This window comes from Eschrichtius robustus, chromosome 20 (assembly GCF_028021215.1).
Source record: "Eschrichtius robustus isolate mEscRob2 chromosome 20, mEscRob2.pri, whole genome shotgun sequence".
In the NCBI taxonomy this organism is placed as follows: Eukaryota; Metazoa; Chordata; class Mammalia; order Artiodactyla; family Eschrichtiidae; genus Eschrichtius; species Eschrichtius robustus.
The window spans coordinates 12,937,849-12,959,349 of record NC_090843.1 but is presented as its reverse complement, the minus strand read 5'-3'; the positions used below and the strand labels follow the sequence as shown (position 1 = coordinate 12,959,349).

Below are 21,501 nucleotides of genomic sequence, written 5' to 3'. Positions count from 1 at the left end.
GAGGAAGCAAATGGATGCATGTACAGCAGCATAAAAAAGAACATTAAAACCACATAAGGAAAAAGTCCAAATGGTAAAAACGAAAAGAATAAGAAAATGAGAAAAGCTGCCTCACCTCAGCAGGGTCCACAGCATGCATACTAAACCATGCCAGAGGACCATCACGTGGCTCTAGCAGTCAAGTGAAGAGCTGGGCCAGGACAGTGGTGGCGAAGGGTGGAGCGAGCCACCCTCTCTCAGGCCCCTGTGGGGGTCCTCATACACACAAGGAGATGGGGCAGGAATGCTGAACACCCTAGCGCCAGAGTAAGGACCACTCAGAAACAAGTGTCCATCAAGAGGCTCCTCCTGTAAGAAAACCCCACGCAGAGGAAAGCACCAGGAGCCAGACGCAGGGTTCCCACACCGGGGTCCAAGGCACTTGGGCAGGCATTGTTCAGGTGTGCAGGGCTGCCATGCACACCACAGGATGTTGGCATTCCTGGTCCCAGCGCACTCAAAGCCACCAGTGGCTCTTTGCCATTGTGACAACTCAGAACCCCATACACGTGCACAAGCCCACTGGGGAGAGGGTGCACCTCTGGCTGTGAACTGGGAAATACACATTATCAACAGAGAAACCACAGAACCTAACATTGAATGTAAACAGTAAGCTGCAAAAGAATACATTCAAGATGATATTCCTTATATGAGGTTTAGAAATGAACAATTTAGATATTGTTTAGAGATAAATACAAATAGGCAGACAAGCAGAGGACTGTAGGATGGGTGAGGAAGGAAAGTGAAGTGCCAAAGAACGGAATGCAGGCTTCACCTGTACAGGCTAACTTTAGTCCTGACAGCTGGCCATGGGCATGTGCTCTGCACTGGAAGACTGAACCACCTGTTATCCCAGCACCCCACTTTTATTTACTTTTTTTATTTTTTAAAATATTTATTTATTTGGCTGCACCAGGGTGTGGCCCGCGGGATCTTCGTTGTGACGTGCAGGATCTTTAGCTGCGTCAATGTAGGATCTTTTTTTAGTTGAGGCATGTGGGATCTTTTTTAAGTTCATGTGGGATCTAGTTCCCTGACCAGGGATCAAACCCGGGCCCCCTGAATTGGGAGTCTTAGCCACTGGATCACCAGGGAAGTCCGTTAGCATCCCATCCGTCCATTCATTCATTCATTCACTCATTCATTCATTCATTTATTTATGGTTGCATTGGGTCTTTGTTGCTGCGCACGAGCCCTCTCTAGTTGCGGCGAGCAGGGGTTACTCTTCGTTGCAGTGCACGGGCTTCTCATTGCAGTGGCTTCCCTTTGCTGTGGAGCACGGGCTCTAGGCGCGCGGGCTTCAGTAGTTCTGGCACTCGGGTTCAGCAGTTGTGGTTCTCGGGCTCTAGAGGGCAGGTTCAGTAGTTGTGGCACACGGGCTTAGTTGCTCCACGGCATGTGGGATCTTCCCGGACCAGGGCTCGAACCCATGTCCCTTGCACTGGCAGGCTGATTCTTAACCACTGCACCACCAGGGAAGTCCCCAGCACCCCACTTTTAAATAGCTGATATTTCCTGAGCACTTGGGCCAGGCTCTGCCCTGTCTGTCCCCTGAGTGAGCTCACGCTGAGTTACAGGAAAGGGACGGTGGAGTGGCTGAGCTGGAGTACACACCAGGTGAGAGTACAAAGCCTTCCTCACTGTGCCTATGCTGCTGTGTTTGTTATCTTTCTTCTATACATTTCAATTTTTTAAAAAAGCTTTTTTATATTGAAAAACATAACACAGACAGAAAAGCCCATAATACACCCATATCAGGTAAAAACAAATTTTTGTAAAGTGAACAACAGTACAACCAACACTAGGTCAAGAGAGAACACAGCCCACGTCTCAGAAGCTTCCTCGTGCCCCCTCTGCCTCCCAGAGAGGCCACCACTATTCCTGACATTTTATACTAATCATAACCTTACTGTGACTTAAGTTTTACCATCTAAGAATGCATCTTGAAACAATTTAGTTTTGCCTGGTTTTAAACAGGCAAATGGACTATGGACAAAAATGGAATCCAACAGAGGGTGCCCCTCTGTGTCTGCCCCTGCCCAGCACCCTGTGCAAGAGGCTCCTGGCTGCTGTGGAGAGACAGTGCGCAGCCACGGCTTAACCATTTCCATGGCTATGACGTGTCCTATGACACGAATATACCACATTTTATAAATACATAAAGTAATACTATGCCTGGTTTTATTTTATTTTTTCACGTAGCATTATATCAAGAGCACTTCCATATCAGTAACTATGCCACATAATATCCCCTTACTTAATCATTCTTCCCTCAGTTAGGGGCATTTAGGTTGCTTTCAATTTTCTGTTTTATATGAACTTTTGTTTTGAGATTTTTGTCCATTTCCCTTAAATGAAGTCCTAGAAGGGGTGTTATTGGGTCAAAGAATAGAAATAAGCAGGGTCCTACTGTGGGCCATCAATAATTACCATCCAGGGACTTCCCTGGTGGTCCAGAGGTTAAGAATCCACCTTTCAATGCAGGGCATGTGGGTTTGATCCCTGGTCAGGGAACTAAGATCCCACATGCCGCAGAGCAACTAAGCCTGTGTGCTGCAACTACTGAGCCAAAGCGCCACAACTACTGAGCCTGCGCATGCCGCAACTATTGAGCCCGCACGCTCTGGAGCCTGTGCTCCACAACTAGAGAGAAGCCCGCGCACCACAACGAAGAGCCTGCGTGCCACAATGAAAGATCCTGTGTGCCGCAACGAAGATCCCACATGCCACAATTAAGACCCGATGCGGCCAAATAAATTAAATAAATAAATAAAATTAAAAAAAAAAAATAATTACCATCCAAAAGGGGAACTGATGTGCCCTCTCTAAAGTGTGTTTGTGTGCATACGTGTTCACATGTACATTCAGACATGTGTGTGTGCAACCTTCAGCATCTGGGACAGGAGGACTAAATCCCAAGAGTGGTCTCCTAGGACACCAGGCAGTGACCTTGTGAGGACCAAGGGTTCAAGCTCTCAGCACCTGGGCCCATAGCTGCCACCAAGGAGGGCCCAGTGCTGAATGACCAAAAGAACGCATCTCTAGTGCCCAGCACTGAGAACATGCTCAGCAATGACCCAACATCCACGTAGACGTGCACTTCTCAAAAGGCCCTGGGGGGGTGTTCCTTGACATGCAGGCAATGCAGTGAGGACAGCTGGCTCCCCAACAGGCCCTGGGTTCTGTTTCGAGGCTATAAAACATTTACCTTTGGGCTGTCTCCACCTGAAGCTTCCTTCTCATTTTCTGGCTGTGAGTTGTCGGCCATTAAATTGAGGTCAGATGGTATCACACGGCCCATTTTGTACCCTGAAGACCCTGCTCCCCGGGGGCTGGATGGACAGGAGTTCGCAGCACTGTGGACGAGAAAAGGTTGTTCCTATCAGTCTATGGTAAAACGTACATCACACTCTGTTTCAATAACTGACTCTTATTTCAAGGAAAACAAATTTTAAAAGTAAGAGAACTTCAGCATTTTCCATGGAAAAATGGACTCATTAACTCTGTGAAATTTAAGATCACCCTAAGAAATCAGGTATTTGCTTCCACATGTGTCATCTTAGGAACTTACCAAGGACACAGAACCATGCATGATGGCTCCAGGACTCGGCCTGGTAGATGAACACAGACCACTGCTCTGCTCGCCCCCTCCCACCAGGAAGCTGAGGACAGGCTGTGACAAAGGACATGGCTTCCAGCTACACTGGAAAGGTCAGGGGGAGTCTGAAGAGAGGGGGACAGCAGCGAGGCTGAAGACAGGACACACAAAAAGGGGAGGAGGCCATGGATACAGACACGCAGGCTGTGACGGGCTCACAGAGAACACCCAGAAATCAGAAACAGGAACCTGTTTTCAAACATGCACTTTCTTTTTTCACAAGGTAGGGCTTGGCCATGATGCTGAGAATGTTCTGATTCTTGATGTCTGCTGATTAAGAGCCACATTCATTTGTGGTAATTCACCAAGTTATGTATTTAACTTATTCTCCCTTTTCTGTACAGTATTATACTTTACAAAAGAGAACAAGCTACTGAAATGGAAGGATGCCAAGATAAGACTGTTTTAAAAATCCAGTAAGTTATAGAACAGTATGTATGGTTAGATCTCATTTATGTTTTGGATAAAAAAAAGTCAAGTATTGCAAATGTATAGAAAATTTCTGGAAAAAATACCTAAGAAACAGTAGTTACCTCCAAAAAACTGAACTGGAAAGGAGGGGCCCAGGAGGTGGAACAACACACTAGTACCTGGCACCCTCTGAAGCACTACTGGACTCTCTACCATGAACATGCACCGTCAGTATATGCACTCACCCACGAAACAAGTGTTTACCGCATGCCAGGAGCAACTCTTAAAGCACTGGGGAGAGAGGAACAAGACAGATGGCAGGACCACACTCTTGGAACTCCTGCTTTATGATTTTAAAACTAGCTAGCATAAATGAAGGGTCATTGTGGTGAGTGGCCCCACTGGCTGGGTGGTGGTGGGCTCCACCACCGTGAGCTGTCTCAACAGCAGGGGTGCTCTGCTGCTCGGTGCTGGTGGTGGGGTATGAAGAGGGGATGAGCAAGGAAAACAGGATGAAGATGGGGCAGGGGGTGAGGAGAGACTGCATCAGCTCCTGACCCAAACCCTAAAGTTTCCAACCACCTCCAGTTCCCTGAGCGCCCACAGAACTTCTGTCTCCACATGGCCGGGCAGTTTGCCAGTGACCTGACCCTAAAGCTGCTGCTTCCACTGTGGGCCGCTGTCCCACGTGGGTAAACACGGGCTTTCTCCTCTTCCTCTGTGAATTCTGTGCACTTTTCACACAGTGCTGAATAAAAATCGGGCCACCGGCTGCTGACTTCTGCCTACCCACTGCCACACTTACTACCTGGTCCATCTAGTCACATGCAGACAAATTCAACCAAGTGGGAGAGACAGAGGCAGCATCCTCAGCGGAGCAGCCATGGCAGGGGGCAGAGAAGGGGCCCGAGAGCAGCTGCACTCACACAACACCAAGCAAGGGTGCAGCCAGAGTCTACCTGACACTCCTTCCAGGCCTTTCCAGAAGGATACCTTTCTGTGCATGCTGGCTTTTAAGATAAGAAACAGAAGTGTCCGACTGAAAGCTACAACCCAGAGCTGCCAGTGTTCCCTCTGTGCCCTCCTTGCTCTGCTACATGTAGGGGTCAGTCCCAGTGGACGAGGCAAGGCCTTCTCTGCCTGGAGCCATGCCCTGCGGACACACCTGGACAGTAGGAGCTTGGCTCTCAAGAGAAGCAAATGTGTTCCTTTTGCACCTAAGTCTAACATTACTCACATGGAAGAAGATGCCTGAATACATACTTCACTCTTCTAAGACCCAACAGAACACAGGAGGACCGACCATCTGAGCCCTGTCCTAGGGTCGCGCCTGCTGGTCCTGGGCAATTCCTGACCTGACCCCCAGCTACTGCCCCCTGAAAGCGCGGCACAACATGACCATCTTGCACTGGGTTATGCAGTGGAGAGCACGCCTTGAAGGCACCATCCTCCACTTCCTGAGGCTCCCAGTCTCTCTTAGGACATTAGGACAAACAGAAGTTTGTCACCTCACTGTGGTCAAACTCAGTAATCCAAAGTGTAAGTCATCAAAATTTGCACGAAATTGTAGCAAACCAAAAAACTCAAAATGCAACTGAAAACCCACCTCACACTTTAGACCAATAAGACAAATCATCTGTCCTTTAAACTTACACTCAAATAAAAGAATCCACAAGTGAAAACAAGGAACATTTGGGAACTGTGTTTCATATGCAGGAAACTAAGAGCAAACAGTGCTCAGAAACTAAACAATATTTTAAGTGCCCTCAACATCTCCCTCTCCATGTAGGTCAGCACCAGGGAAGGGAGAAGACGTCGCTGTGTGCTGCTGCCCACTACTGTGACGTACGATGGCTTCTGAATGTCCCACTGCAAGAGGCAAGGACTGAAATTTGGACAGGGTCATGTCCACCTTGGCACATGCACACCCTGACCCCACGGTGACCCCATCTACCAAGGAAGCTGCTGTGTACCTGATGGTTCCTGTGGGGGAGGGGAGGGGGCTGATGAGGTGGGCCATGGTGTCTGGAATGTTGATGGTCAGCGGCGAGATGTGAGCCTGCACGGGCTTCACTGGGGACTCGGGCGCTTCCTGTTTCTCCCTCTTCTCGCTGGACAGGGCAGTGAATGTGATCTTGATGTTTGTGCTCGGGAACCTGAACGTGCACCTAAAAAAGAAAAGCCAACTGTCAGCGTCCATCTGCCGATCGGTGGGCAGGATGCCCCACCCACAACAGGTTGCAGAGCCCGAGTGTCCCCAGACATACTGGAGCCTCGACTTGCATGGAAGAGTCGGAAAGAAGCCCACTTCAAGTTCACCTCACATGTTACAAGTCGATTAATGAGTGAAACACAAAGGAGGCATCACATGATTTAAAAACACTAGTAAGCAAAAACATCATTTAGACCAGCCCAACAGGAAAAAAAAAAAAGGGAGAGGAGACTCAAAAAAGACTCAAATACCACTTAATCTACACTGGGCAGGCTCTGGAGACAGGCTTGGGATCTGGAGATGTGCTCTTGGCATTGAGTAGGTGGAGGCCAGGCAGGAATGCTGCTAACCCTGCAGTGCATGGACAGTCCCATCACAAGGAGGAGGCGCCCCAGGAACGCCCCTCACCTGCTTACCTCTGATGACATCTCTTGCCCAGCCCTTCTCTCAGGTTCCCACTCTAGTCTGTCTGCAGCCAGTAGCCAGGGTGTTTCTAAAACAGCAAGATCTGCATGTGGTGTTCAAAGATACAAAAAGGCCAGCCTCTGTCTCTTCTGCCCTCGGGGCACAGCTCTTTCCTTCTCGAGATCCTTCTCTCATGCTGTCCTCCCTCCACTTTAATACCCCAGAGGCCCCCACCCCACTGTGGGTCAGACCCCACATCCCTGCCTCTTGTCCGTTCCTCCCCTTGCTCACTACCCAGGGGTCCCCTCCCACCCCTCAGCTGCCTATCCAAGGGTTTCCTTACCGCCCCACACCCTCCCCTTGCTGCCTTGTTCTTCATTTCACTCTGGCCACATGATTCTATGTTACCCCGCTTTTGCTTGTTGTCACCCCAATAGGATACAACCTCCATTAGAACAAAGCTCAGTTCACTGCTATAACATGGAGACCAGAAGAGTCCCTGGTATATACAGAGAAGGCCCTCAGTACACACTTGTTGGAATTAATGAACAAGTGCCCAGTTTCATACATTAAAAAGGTAATTAAAACAAGCAAATCACATGAATACAACAAACGGGAAGCCCACAATTGCAGCTGCCCCTTTGTCGTTAGCATGAGATTTGAATAATCAACTCCAGGCCTAGAAAAGAAGGGGATTAAGACCCCACTGGCCTTAATTTCTAGCACAATATATATAACAATTATGGGAGTAAGGAAGTTTCCTCCTTTTCCTCCCATTTGTAGTTCCTGAGCCCCTGTCCTCAGGCGATAGTCATTGTTCAGCAGGAAGGTCAGGCTGTTAGAACAAGCATCGTCACCCAGCACGAGGGCATCCGATCCTGCAGAGCAGTTACCTCTCTGTGCCTGTTTCCTCATCCACAGAACAGATGACAGCATCTTTCTCTGAGAGTACCATGAGGATTAATTCAAATATTTATCAAACACTCAAACGTTTATTAAAATGAAAAAACCAAACTACCTTCAGCCCCACTGTAAGATGTCAATAGTACTTGCTTTTCCTACAGTTGGACACTCGCCATCCACTGTGTTGTTTGTTCCGTCATCACCTGGGAACTCACAGAAGCCCAGACTGCACCAGAGGAGCAGCACACCCACCTGCCTGTCCTCCATGTGCCACGGAAGCAACAAAGCACTGTGCACAATTCCAACACGGGAATGTGAGAATGGGACTCCTCCCTCCCCCAAGGGGTACCTACACGTCTCCCGGGGTTTATTTCTGCTTTCCACAAAATAGGACCACACCCTGCACATTGGCCCTCAGTCTGCACGTTCCCTCAGTGTCACCCACAGGGTCTGTTCGCACAGACGGCTGAGCGCTGCCTTCAGGGCTAGCACCACCACATGGAGAACTTCCTTCCTTTGTATCCTATTCCCAAAGTTTCCAATTAAAGACAACAATCGTCTCCACGGCACAGGCGCCATCCATAAACCTCAGGCTCCAAGGGCACAGAGGGCATCTAAAGCAACGCAAGGCACTGTCAGGCCACCTGCTGACAGCCTCTGACCGACAGCATGTGAGAGTGTCCTGGCCATCAGTGGACACTGCCACTAACCCCACCCCCTTGACAGGTGAAAATGGTATCTCTGTTTGCATCTAAGCGTGAACTTCTCATACGTGTATGAGCCATGAAACACATTTAAAAGCTACCCAGGTAGTGTGGTAACTTTGTTTTTTAATCTGAGTTATTATTACATGGGTGAGTTCCTATTAGTGAAAATTCATCGAGTTATGCATGTATGAAACATACACTCTTCTGTATATGTAGTATACGTCAATAAAGTTTTTTTTTTTTTTAATAAAAAAAGCCATCTGTAGATGGATACAGAAATTGGTAAAATGTTGATAACATGTCAGGGGGTTCACAGCACATATTCTATACTTTTGGGTTAACAGTGGCCTATTTCTTTACCTGGGTTGTGATTACATGGGCACCCATGTTATAATTATAACCGATTTTTCTATGTAGGTTACATTCAAAGCAAAATATATCAAAGTGATGTTTGAGTTCTCTATGGAGTTCCATTAGTGATGAAATCCTTGTTCCCCTTTAGGGAATGTGAATGGCCACTGCTTGACTTTTCTAAGCTAGAAATAGAAAACAGTGGGATAGGGACTTCCCCGGCGGTCCAATGGTTACGACTCGATGCTTCTACTGCAGGGGGCCCAGGTTGGATCCCTGGTCAGGGAACTAAGGTCCCACATGCCACGCAGCCAAAAAGAAATAAAATAAATTAATAAAATAAACAAAGCTTAATTACAGAGACTAGGTAGCCCAGCCCACCCCACCCAACATGTTAAAAAAAAATAGTGGGATAATTTTAATTAATTGTTTCACAAAAGTAAAAAGAGCAGCAAAACATTAAAACAGCAGACAAAGCAAGGTGAGTGTCAGATCTCTGTCTCCCCCACACCACCACCAAGGGACTGTTACGTCTGGGCACTCTGGTCCTCGTTCCCATGAAGCACTTCAGGTCATGGAAAGGGTTTAAGAGCCTAAAAGACACTATACTGATTTGGGAAATTAAGAGCATGCTGCCCGGGTCTCACACTGCTTCATACCACCACAATACCTAACACCGTGTGCTCTTTAAAAATACTTTAACTGATCCTGAAAGATTTGTAATAAAGCTCAGTATAAAAATAGGCATCTGTGGGCTTCCCTGGTGGCGCTGTGGTTGAGAATCTGCCTGCCAATGCAGGGGACACGGGTTCGAGCCCTGGTCTGGGAAGATCCCACATGCCACAGAGCAACTAGGCCCGTGAGCCACAATTACTGAGCCTGCGCGTCTGGAGCCTGTGCTCTGCAACAAGAGAGGCCACAATAGTGAGAGGCCCGTGCACCGCGATGAAGAGTGGTCCCCACTTGCCGCAACTAGAGAAAGCCCTCGCACAGAAACGAAGACCCAACACAGCCATAAATAAATAAATTTTAAAAAAAAACAAATATATTAAAAAAAAATGCATGTTTATGAGAACTCTGAGAAATATGACAGAATAACAGAGAAAAGGGAAAGATTTTAAATGAACAATAAGAAAAACCAGACAGCAGAAAGCAGAACGGCAAACCCCTAAGCAAAAAATGACCAGGTACTGAGCACCTCTGAGAAGCCGCACAACTTGAGCCACAAATCAAAACTGAAACAACACAACAGCTGATGGTTTCAAACTTAGGCAAGGACCCTGATAAAAACTAAGTTTCTTTTACTTGAATAAACATTAACAATTTTAATACGAATTCAGAGTTGCAAATATCTTTTTCTTCACCTCTCTCTTAGTCTCCTATACTTGGTGACAGGCATTTTTCTTGTTGGAATGGAAACTCTTACAAATGAGATATGCAAGCCAATGGCTTGGGTCTAGAGCTCTGAATTTTCAGATTCACAAAGAAGCTCTAAGGATTCTGAAGACCTGTTCTTTATTTATTTATTTGTTTTTTGGCTGCATTGGGTCTTCGCTGCTGCGCCCGGGCTTTCTCTAGTTGCGGCGAGCAGGGGTCACTCTTCTTTGCGGTGCGCGGGCTTCTCCTTGCGGTGGCCTCTCTTGTTGTGGAGCACGGGCTCTAGGTGAGCAGGTTTCAGTAGCTGTGGCACACGGGCTTAGTTGCTCTGCGGCATGTGGGATCTTCCCAGACCAGGGCTCGAACCCGTGTCCCCTGCATTGGTAGGCGGATTCTTAACCACTGTGCCACCAGGGAAGTCCCTGAAGACCTGTTCTTTATATATCAATACAAAGCCAGGCCTTGCTGCAAATACTTCAACACTAACATCATACAGCTAGGCAGAAATAAGCCATATTGAAATAAGTCTCCAACCAAATGGAAAGTCAAATTTAGTGATATCTCTATGCAAAGCAAGTTCAAACAATTAACCAATTAGGCAAACTATTCCCTACAACCAAGTCCAACTGGGCCACTTCAGAGGTGTAGCTGGTCTCAGGAAGAGGTTGGCTCCCATACCCTTTACCCCACAGAAGACGAGACAGGCAGGAACAGTGGTCTGGCCCCACAGCACCACTCGGAATGGTGAGTGCAGCAGAGCAGCCTTCCACCTCAGCCCCCACAGTGACGGCAGGCCCCGGGGGGGACAGCCACCATGTCCCCCAGCCTCCTGTCATCCTTCTCTGTCGTGGCACAGATTACTCAGACACACTTCCTGAGTTGGAAAAATCTCCCCACAAGTGGGCTTCATTTCTACCTACTTAAAAAAACACATCTGAATGTGATTCAGACAGTCATTATTAGGATAACTCTGGAGTCCCTCAGTTTTTAAAGAGTATTTTAGAAAGTTTAATGGGACAAGGCCTGCAGATGCCACCCTCATGGCCAGGGCACAAAGCAGCAACAGTGTCCCTGCCATGGGGCACCGAGAAGACACTGCCTCACCTTTGGATTTCCTGCTAAAAATAACAAACCTGGATCTCACCAAGAGGAAACATCAGACAAATATTCTACAAAACAACTGGCCTGTCCTCAAATATTCTACAAAACAATGGGACTTTCCTGGTGATCCAGTGGTTAAGACTCCACGCTCCCAATGCAGGGGGCTCGGGTTCGATACCTGGTCAGGGAACTAGATCCCACATGGCGCAACTAAGAGCCCACATGCTGCAAATAAAGATCCTGCATGCCGCTAAGACCCAGCACAGTCAAATAAATAAATAAATATTAAAACAAATGAACAAAAAACCCCAACTTTCTCCAGCTCCCTAAATCTATGACCTGCTAACTTCCTATCTCACCCCCAGCAGCTGACCCTACTTCTTAAAAAAAAATAAAAATCAACATAGAAGACACAGAAAGGCCAAGGAACGGTCACAAATGAGAGTAAAGTTCAATGCATGTGTGATCTGACTCTAGAAAAAGGGCATCAGTAAACGATTGCTAAGTCCAGTTAAGGCCAGTGGGTTAGGTCACAGTGTTGTATCAACGCTAATTGGTATTGGTACCTGGGCTGTGGTTATGTTAGAAAATTTTTTAGGAAATACACATGGAAATATTTTAGAGGTAAAAATGAATCATGTATGCAGCTTATTCTCAAAATTTTCAGGGAAAAAACAGAGTAATGAAGCAAGTGTGGTAAATGTTAGTATTTGGGGAATCTGGGAAAATGAGAATCTCTGTTCTATTTTTGCAACTTTTCTATAAGTCTGAGTAATTTCAAAGAAAAAGAAAAAAATCTGGAAACTTTCAAGATGTCCAATGCAAAGCTTGATGATCTAGGCTGTGCCACTCCAGGTGTCGCTGGGCCTGAGCCAGGCCAGGAACTGTGTCATGAGCCGTGACAAGGTGAGCATAGACACAGTGTTTGGAAACCACTCACTCTTCTACTTGTTCAGACTATACCTTCTCCACAGACAGTCTGAGAGCCCTGCTCTGGGACACACCCTCATCATTATCTATCTTCTATATATTTCAGAATCCCACCAAATTCCAAGGACAATCTTGTGGGACACCTGACACAGTTATGAAATGTCACCTCACTGCAATTCTTATCAACTCCAGACCCTCCTCCAGAGTCTGTTTGTCCCTGATAGTCAGCCTTGGGCTAAGCAGGGAAGTACAACCCCAGTTCTGGAGTTCACAGGACAGGGTCATGGCCACATTCACATAAATGACCCTGACATCTGTGCCCTCACATTCACCCAACACAGTTGATGTCTGTTAAACCTACACACCATCCCATCACTGGGCTTCCAGACTGTGACCCAAGAAGCTGTGGTTTGTGGTGACACCATACTCTGTACTCTGGATTTCTTCTCTCCTGGGAAGATTTGTCCCATCCTACATATAGCAATATTCACACAGAACAGTATCTCCCAATCATGTTCCTAGAGCACAGCATTGAGTGTCCTGACAGCCAGCATAGGCTGAACCCTGCTGTTCTACAAACGGCCCAAGATCTCTGTGGCTCACAGCAAAGGTCTGGGTCTAGCTTCTACCATCCACCCACCCCATAAGTGGCTGCTCGTGGCTGCTCTGCTCCACGTTTCCCTCACTCTGGGGCCCAGGCTGATGCAGTGGCTCCACTGAGGATACTGCTGGTTCCAAGGCAGAGAGAAAAGACAGAAGGAGCGAGTTCCGTGGCCCCTGCGGTCAATGGGCAGAAGGGCTTACAGCGAGGACCCTCTCCACACACCATCACCTCCCTAGTGTTAGCAATCCCAAGGGATGTCTGGAAAATCATTTCAAGTCCTTTCAGCTATGCAACTGGCCACAGAGACATTAGCTGAGCTGCTGACCTGCTCTCCAAGGGAAGAAATGGGAGGCCAGTTACTCTGTCATTCACCTATGACAGCTGACAAAGATAATCTAATAAGAAGGGGAAGACAATCCGATCATTTAATGTCGGGATTGGCAAAGGAAAGACTGTGTCAATAAAAATAACATGTCACACAGGGTGGACAGTGCTCCGAGGCCATCGATGACTTGCTATGAGCAGCAGTGATTGCCAAGGAGGAAAGCAACAGGATCTTCCGCATTTGAAGAAATGTGTGGACAGTTACATCCAAGACTGGATCGGGAGATAAGGGGGGAAATGAGGAAACCAGTGAGGAGGCTTCCAAGGAGCCAGGGTGTGCACTGCTCACACCACGTGAGGCAGTGAGGACAGAAAGAGGAGACGGGATCTGACTGGTATGGGAGATGGAAATAAACGGCCCTGATGACCCACCAATACGTGTGGGCATAGAAGGGAGAAGACCGCAGGATGACTGGCTTCACATCTGGCTCGTGTGACTAAGAATGTTGGTACCAATTACTGAGATGAGGATGGATGAGGAACAGGCTGGGGGGTGCAATGGCTAAGTGGACACATGACCTCTGAGGTGCCCGTTACCCATAATCCCAGGGGGACGTCCAACCAGCCCCTCCTGAAACCTGGACAGACACACTCGGTGTCCTCGGCGGTGAGAGGGTACATTCGCCACATCACAGAGGAGAAAGAGCCTAAGAAACTCAACCAGCAGGCCTGGTGGAAGAGAACAGCCTTCAGGACTCAAGCAAGCATTACCCTGCAGGAGGAAACACTACTGTGGGAGTTTAACAATGGGCTCTAGTCAACCCATAACTCAGTTACGATGGCAAGCCATGCCTCTTTTTTATCTTTTGCAAAAATGGAAGAAAATTCCATTGGAATTTTGGAAGAAAAATTGGAAAAAAAATTCCTCTTCTTTCCAAACCCTGAGGCGGACTTAGCCAAAAAGGCACTTTAAATGGGCCTATATATACACTTTGATCATTCTCTTCTACTAGTTTCCTCTAATTTTTGACAGAAATATCAAAACTTTTACTACAACCTTTAATGAATTGTAGCCCTTAATCAATCACATTTGTCAGTGACTCATAAATCACTCCCCCACCCGGGGCTGCCTTTTCTGTGGCTCCAAGAGCAACAAGTCCGCACCACCAGTCAGTCCTACCCGCTGGTCACGCTGAGCTGCCACCACCATGGGTCTGAAAGGGCCACTCGGAGCCTGGTGGGTGCTCCCTTCTCCCCAGAAGAGGGTATGTGGAGGGGCAGCTCATCAGCTCAGGAGAGGGCTGCCCCTCAGAGGAGGTGTCTTTGGGAGGCCAGCAGCCACTTATTAAAGAGCACAAGTCACAGGTCGACAGCCTGACCCACTATAAGACAGGTTAGGACAATGAAGACCATACTGGAAGGAGCCCGAAACCCTAAGTAGTCCACACTTTTCTCTGCTGCTCCTTTGCAGTAAACCTCAAGCAACACCTATTACCTCAGCTTGACTTCTTACCCTGAAAAACGCTAAAACATTCTATAGAACTCATGAAACACAATGGTGTTTATTAAAAGAGGCCACGTTACTATAGTTTTTGTTGGGTTTAGCATGAATTTCTTTTTTATATATAATAAAGCTATTCCTTCTTTTTTAAATTTATTTTTTATTTATTTTTGTCTGCGTTGGGTCTTGTTGCTGCGCGAGGGCTTTCTCTAGCTGCGGAGAGCGGGGGCTCCTCTTCGTTGCGGTGCGTGGGCTTCTCATTGTGGTGGCTTCTCTTGTTGCAGAGCACAGGCTCCAGGCACACGCGCTTCAGTAGTTGCAGCACACAGGCAGTAGTTGCGGCACTCAGGCCCTAGAGTGCGCGGGCTTCAGTAGCTGCAGCGCGTGGTCTCAGTAGTTGGCGCGCAGGCTTCAGTAGTTGTGGCTTGCGGGCTCTAAAGCAGGCTCAGTAGTTGTGGCGCACGGGCTTAGTTGCTCCGTGGCACGTGGGATCTTCCTAGCCCAGGGCTCGAACCCATGTCCCCCGCATTGGCAGGAGGATTCTTAACCACTGTGCCACCAGGTAAGTCCCTAGCATGAACTTCTAACCGGAGCCTCAAAAGCCTAATTCAATAAGACACCTGCAACCTGGGCTCAGGCGCTGCGAGATTTATCTTTGAGTGAAGCACTTTCACTGCACGTTTAGCTTTGAGGTGACTTAGAAACTACACAGCACGTGAAACAACGCTTTTCTGCGTGGACAGGGACACTGCAGGCATGTGGCTAGTTAGTGAGTCAAACAGGCGTTGTGCTCAGAAGGGCCCACAGATGAGGCTGAATGTTCCGTAGCCAGCACCTTGAAATCTCTCCTTAATCATTTTATCTGAGTCTGTGTTTTGTAAGTGAGGTCCAATGGGTCAAAAGACCACAGCCTGGGGCCTGGAGGCTCAGTTCACACACATCTTGCCTCCCACACCCCCTTCCCCTCCACGACCACCCACTGTCCAGGACGGGGCCTGGACAGGGGCACCTTGGGCACCTGGGAGAGTCTGCACTTGCCCCACGAGTACCCCTCCACCTAAGAAAGCTTGATATTAAATAACAAAAACACCGCAGCAGGTTGAGAGAGAGAGAGACCACAAAAGAAATGAAAAGCTTTTTGCAGCTTCTTAAAAAACCGAGGTATAGTTCATGTACAATGTTACATAAGTTTCCAGTGTACAACACAGCGATTCACAATTTTTAAAGGTTATGTTCCATTTACAGTTATAAAATATTGGTTATATTCCCTTTGTTGTACAATATATCCTTGGAGATTTTTGCAGCATTCTTAATCCACACTTTCATTTTGCACTGGACCCCATGTATTATGGAGCTGGCCCTGTATCCTAAGATACTAGTATATTAGGAAATGGTGCATTTCCATAGGCAGATCTGCTTTTGTACCCACAGACCAGGAAGCCTTGATTCCAAAAACATTCCTGACCCAATTTAGAGAGCTGGTGTTGGGTTTTCCAGCAACACATGTGACCAGCAGCTTCACAACTGCTTCTGAGTTTTTTCTTTGGCTTGGAGAAGAATTTTGTCTGTTGGCCACTTACTGCACTGCGATTCCATTAATGAAGGTACTGGAAAGAGCTGCCTTATCTACTACTTTGCATGGCAATTTGCTGTTGGGGGAAAGGCTGACTCAGAGAAGCACACTCATTTAAAATCCTGATGCCAGGCTGAGGGTGAAGGCAGTACTGGATATTAGTGTAGTCAATGTGATGCTTTGTGCTTCCAGCAGTCTTATAAAAAACCACAGTACAAATTCTACTTTAATTTTCAGTCATTCAAAACATGTTCTAGACTAACAAAGATTTCCGCTAGTTGTAGAAATAATCCCATGAGCCCTCTCTCGCCTGGATCACAAGCCACCACACCCACGGCTCTGGGTGCAGATGGCTGGGTGGGCCCTCCTTCCGTGTCGCTGACGGTAGCAGGAAACAGTCAATCGTGCTGAGCATACAGTAGGTGCTCAGAGAGAAGCGATTACCCCTCTGAGGTGGGACTACTCTTGAGATTACCCCAAACTTGCCCAAATAACATTCACATGAAACCAAAGCAGGCTCTCCAACAGACACCTGACTCAGACTGAACTCATAAGCAAAGCCGTGGGGCAGGGCCTGGACTCCCTCCTTCCTCTCCCCAGTTCACAGCAATTCCTTCCGCCAATGCAGAAGAGCAGTAGTCTCCAAATATTTTTGATTGTACACTTTTAAATGAAAAATTAAGCAGGAGTCAACATATGACTAATATATCATCAAGAAATGAAAAGGCAAGGGACAGAATCTGAGAAATATTCATAATACACATAGCTCACAGATGACTTGTGTTCAGGATATACAAAGAATTCTTAAAATTCAATAAGAACACAACCCATTAAAAATGGTCAAAGAGACCTTCACTAAAGTAGTACAGAAATGGCTAACAAGCACATGAAAATATGCTCAACATCATTGGTCATCAGTGAAATGCAAGTCAAAACCACAATAAGATACCACTGCACACCCACAGAATGGCTAATATGAAAAAACTGACAAAACCAAGTGCTGATGAGGTCACAGAGCAACTAGAACTCTCCCACACTGCTGGTGGGAATATAAAAGGGTGGGACTGCTTTGGGAAAGTCTGTTGGCTTCTTAGTAAAGCCATTCCACTCTTAGGCATTTGACAAAGAGAGATGAGAGCATCTGTCCACACAGACTCCTTCATGAATGTTCACAGCAGCAGGATGCATAACAATTCAACCTGGAAATGGCCCAGGTGTCCAGCAACAGGTGAATGGATCAACCAATGATGTTAAGTCCATGCAAGAATATACTTCTCAACTACCACTCAACAATCACAAAGGAAAAAACTGGGGGCTTCCCTGGTGGCGCAGTGGTTAAGAATCCGCCTGCCAATGCAGGGGACACAGGTTTGAGTCCTGGTCCGGGAGGATCCCACATGCCGCAGAGCAGCTAGGCCCGTGTGCCACAACGGCTGGGCCTGCGGTCTGGAGCCCGCGAGCCACAACTACTGAGCCCATGTGCCACAACTACTGAAGGCCGCGCGCCTAGAGCCCATGCTCCGCAGCAAGAGAGGCCACCTTAATGAGAGGCCTGCACACCACAGCGAGGAGTGGCCCCCACTCGCTGCAACTAAGAAGAGAGCCCACGCGCAGCAGCAAGGACCCAGTGCAGCCAAAAATAAATAAATAAATTTGCAAAAACAAAACAGAAAAAAAAGTGCCCAAACAAGCAACATGGATGAATCTCAAAAACATGTTAATCAAAAAAAGCCAAACTGAAGAGTACACACTGCATGATTCAATTCTTAAGAAATCCTAGAAAAGATAGAACTAGTCTACAGTGACGAAAAGCAGATCAGTGATTGCCTAGGACTTTCAGTTTAGTGAAGAGGGGCAAAAGGGCAGGAGAGAGATTCTGGGAGACAGAAATGTTCTATTATCTTGACTGAAGTTTTGGTTACACAGATATATGCATCTGTCAAAACTCTTTGAAAGGTACCCTTAAAATAGCTTTGTTTTATCCTATGTAAAGTATACCTCAAAAAACGTTTTTTTTAAAAGATTAATGTGGCAACAACACATTCACACATGTATAAATTATATTACTGTACTACACATTATAAAACATAAAAATAGCAACCAAACAGGATGAGAAAAACAATCAGAAGTATATCTTCTTCCAAAATTCTAAAAGATCATCTTGATCTCTTTCTGGGGTACACACACACACTCTGGAGACTAATGTACTAGAGAAAACATCACTTTTGTTTTCCCTGTGAGGTTCCAAACACAAGGGCTATAATGTCTAGGATTGTGGAATTTTTTTGTTATATTGAGATAAAACATGGTATAAGTTTAAGATAATGTAAGGTAATGATAAATGCATATAGTGCAGACTGATTAGCACAGTAAGGTTAGTTAATATGCACCAACTCAATAGTTACAGTCTGTGTGTGTGTGTGTGTGTGTGTGTGTGTGTGTGTGGAGAACTTTTAAGATTTACTGTCTTACCAACTTTCAAATTTACAATACAGTATTGTTACCTACAGGCACCATGTTGTACATTACATCCCCAGGACCTATTCATCTTACAGCTGGAAGTTTGTAATTTTGACCCTCCCCCCTTCACCCACTTCCTCCATCCTAGGATTGTGTTTTTTAAACCACTGATAAGGCTACCAATTACACAGCAGTAAGAGACATGACTGCAACAAGTTCCTTATTAAATGGACAGTTGTTACGTATGTTCGACAATGGAGTAAGGCATTCCATTCTTGGGGCAGCTTATAAAAAGATAATTTCCACTTTATGGGTAGGAAAACAAAAGCATAACCCATAAGGTGTGCTCTCTGAATCGGCAGTTCTGACGCAGTGTCACCCTCCACATTGAGGTATTGCCGATGCTGAATACCTGCAGATGCATTTAGACTTCTCACTTATTAGGTCAGCTGCACACAAGAGGTGTGCATTTGCTCAACCTGCAGGAAAGTCTTCTCAAAATACCATGCTGAATGGCCAATATGCACACGAAAAGATCAACGTCATTAGTCATCAGACAAATGCAAATTAAAACCACAATACAATACCACAACATACGCATTAGAAAACCTAAAATGAAAAAGAGAAAATGCCAATGTGACGAAGCTGTGAAGACACCTGAACTCTATCTTACACAGTGTCAAAGAAGTGTAAATGTAGAAAGCGTTTTCCAAAGTGGTTGTACCTACGAAAGCCGAACATATGTACATCCTGTGAGCCACTGGAGCCTACCCAACAGAAACGTGTACGTGCTTGTCAAAACACAGCTACCAGAATCTCAATCAAGTGTTCAACTAAAAAAGTCTTCCACTTAAAAAAAAAAATCTATGAAAGACTCATACAGCATTATCCATTATAACAGCCCCAAATAAAACTACCTAAATGTCCATCTATGGCAGAATATCAAACTGCACTATATTCACATTATTAAATACTTTACAGCAATGAGAATGAATGATCCACAGCCAAGTACAAAAATATGGGCTAATCTCAAAAACATTTTATTCAGTGAAAAGCCAACACCACCCTCTGAAGTACATTCTGTATAACTCCATGTATATGAAATCAAAAGCAAACACTCTACACAGTTTAGAACTCAGGATAGTGGTTCTGTGGCTAGGAGGGACACATGGCAGGCTTCTGTGTGCTGACAAGGCAATGTTTCTTAACTGGGGGCAGGTTACACCGTGGGTTCTCATTAAGCTTTATACTTAGGATCTATATTGAGCTTTTCTGTATGTAGATTATACTAAAAACAAAAATAAGAACAAATTGTAGAGGGTGACAAGACTAGAGACCAACTAAGAAAGTACTCCAGAAGGCCAGGTGAAAAATCGCTAAGTCAAGAGCTATGCAGCAGGAAGGTAAGGGAAAGACCTGAGAAATGTTCAAGTGGAATGAAGGGGACAAATAAATAACTCTATGAATTCAGAGAAGCAGAGCAGAGTGGGGAGAGTGTGAGCCCTGGTCCTAGATAGACATCAGCTCACAGGAGGAAAGGAGGATACTTGAGCAGAGAGAAACAGCAGGACTGCAGACTCTGGGCTGGAGGACAGCCACCTATCAGCATCTTACTCTTCATATCCCACCACAATGACTTGCCTTCAAGGCCTCTACCTTATACAGGCCCACAACACCTTGTTCACAAATTCCAAAAAGCAAACAGCTCCAAAAAACGTGATCTGAAATGATTTGCAGCCAATTCTGATCTGAACTGAGAAGGAGCTAATTCTAGCCTTTAATTATCCCACTTAGAAAATTCATGTGTTTTGTAACAGAAATTCTAATGTGTTGGATTACAGGGTGCTGGGAATGTGAAACAATATACAGTACACACACTGTACTACTTTTCTAAAATCCAAACTACTCTTGATTCTGAAACACCTCTGGCTCCTTAGGTTCTGGGCGAGATCTGTGTATGCCTGCTGGGTTAGAAATGGTACCATTTCCTTAAGAAGTTCTCCAGAAATAATTCTGATTGTTGAAGGGGAAATCAGATGGCTTACTTCAAAAAAAAAAAAAAATCCATTAAGCTACTGTCCAGAGTAGAATATCAATTAGTATTTTTGTTGCTGTCATTAACAGGCAATAAATGTGCATGGCGCAAAATTTAAAAGCCACGAAATAGTAAAAACAGCAAGACTCTCTCTCATCGCTCCAGTTTCTAGTGACAGCTCTCAAAGTAGACCCCAGAACTATTCAAACAAACAAGTAAACAAGCAAAGAGAAGCCTGCCTCAAGAGGCAAAGGCCCTGGGTTCCAAGCAGACCAGCAGTGTCTGCCTCTCTGCTCACTGCCATTTCTTCAACTCCCCGCTTGTGGCGCCTCCCCACACCCCAGAGTAGCTCACAAAGCCCCTTAAAAGAAGTGTTCATCTGTGTGCAAAAAGGCTGTTTCACCTACTGCCTCGCTGGTAACTAGCATCTCACTTGTGAATCATGTCTGACCCTCAATAATTTGATTAGCCTCCACAAATGACCAAATTGCAATGTGTTTTTCTTTTTTAAAAAGACATTTCATCAGAAAATTCTGGCACAGGCTACAGCATGGATGAATCTTGAAGATATTATGCTGAGTGAAATAAGTCAGACACAAAAGGACAAACACTGTAAGATTCTATATGAAGTCCCTAGAGGAGTCAAATTCATAGAGACAGAGAGCAGACTGGTGTTGGCTGGACCAGGGGAGGGGAGGATAGGGAATTAGTGTCTAATGGGCAAAGAGTTTCAGTTTTACCAGAAGAAACGTGTTCTGGAGGTGGTGGTGTTGCACAGCAGTGTGAATGTGCTTAATGTCACTGAACTGTACACCCTAAAGATGGTTCAGATAGTACATTTTATGTTATGCGTATTTTACCACAATTTAAGAAAAAAATTTTAAGAGCACATACAATTGTGTCAGAACAT

At 46.0% G+C, this 21,501-nt stretch overlaps 1 protein-coding gene across 2 annotated transcripts in view; it reads right to left on the bottom strand.

The window, feature by feature from the left end:
- FOXK2 (forkhead box K2) overlaps positions 1–21,501 on the bottom strand; it is a 67,251-nt gene that overhangs the window by 19,531 nt on the left and 26,219 nt on the right. For both annotated transcript variants that reach the window (XM_068530337.1, XM_068530336.1), the window contains exons 2-3: positions 6,082–6,276; positions 3,248–3,395 (exon numbers count right to left, since the gene is read on the bottom strand). In XM_068530337.1, coding sequence (XP_068386438.1) covers positions 3,248–3,395; positions 6,082–6,276 — 343 coding nt within the window. The remainder of the gene's footprint in view (positions 1–3,247; positions 3,396–6,081; positions 6,277–21,501) is intronic.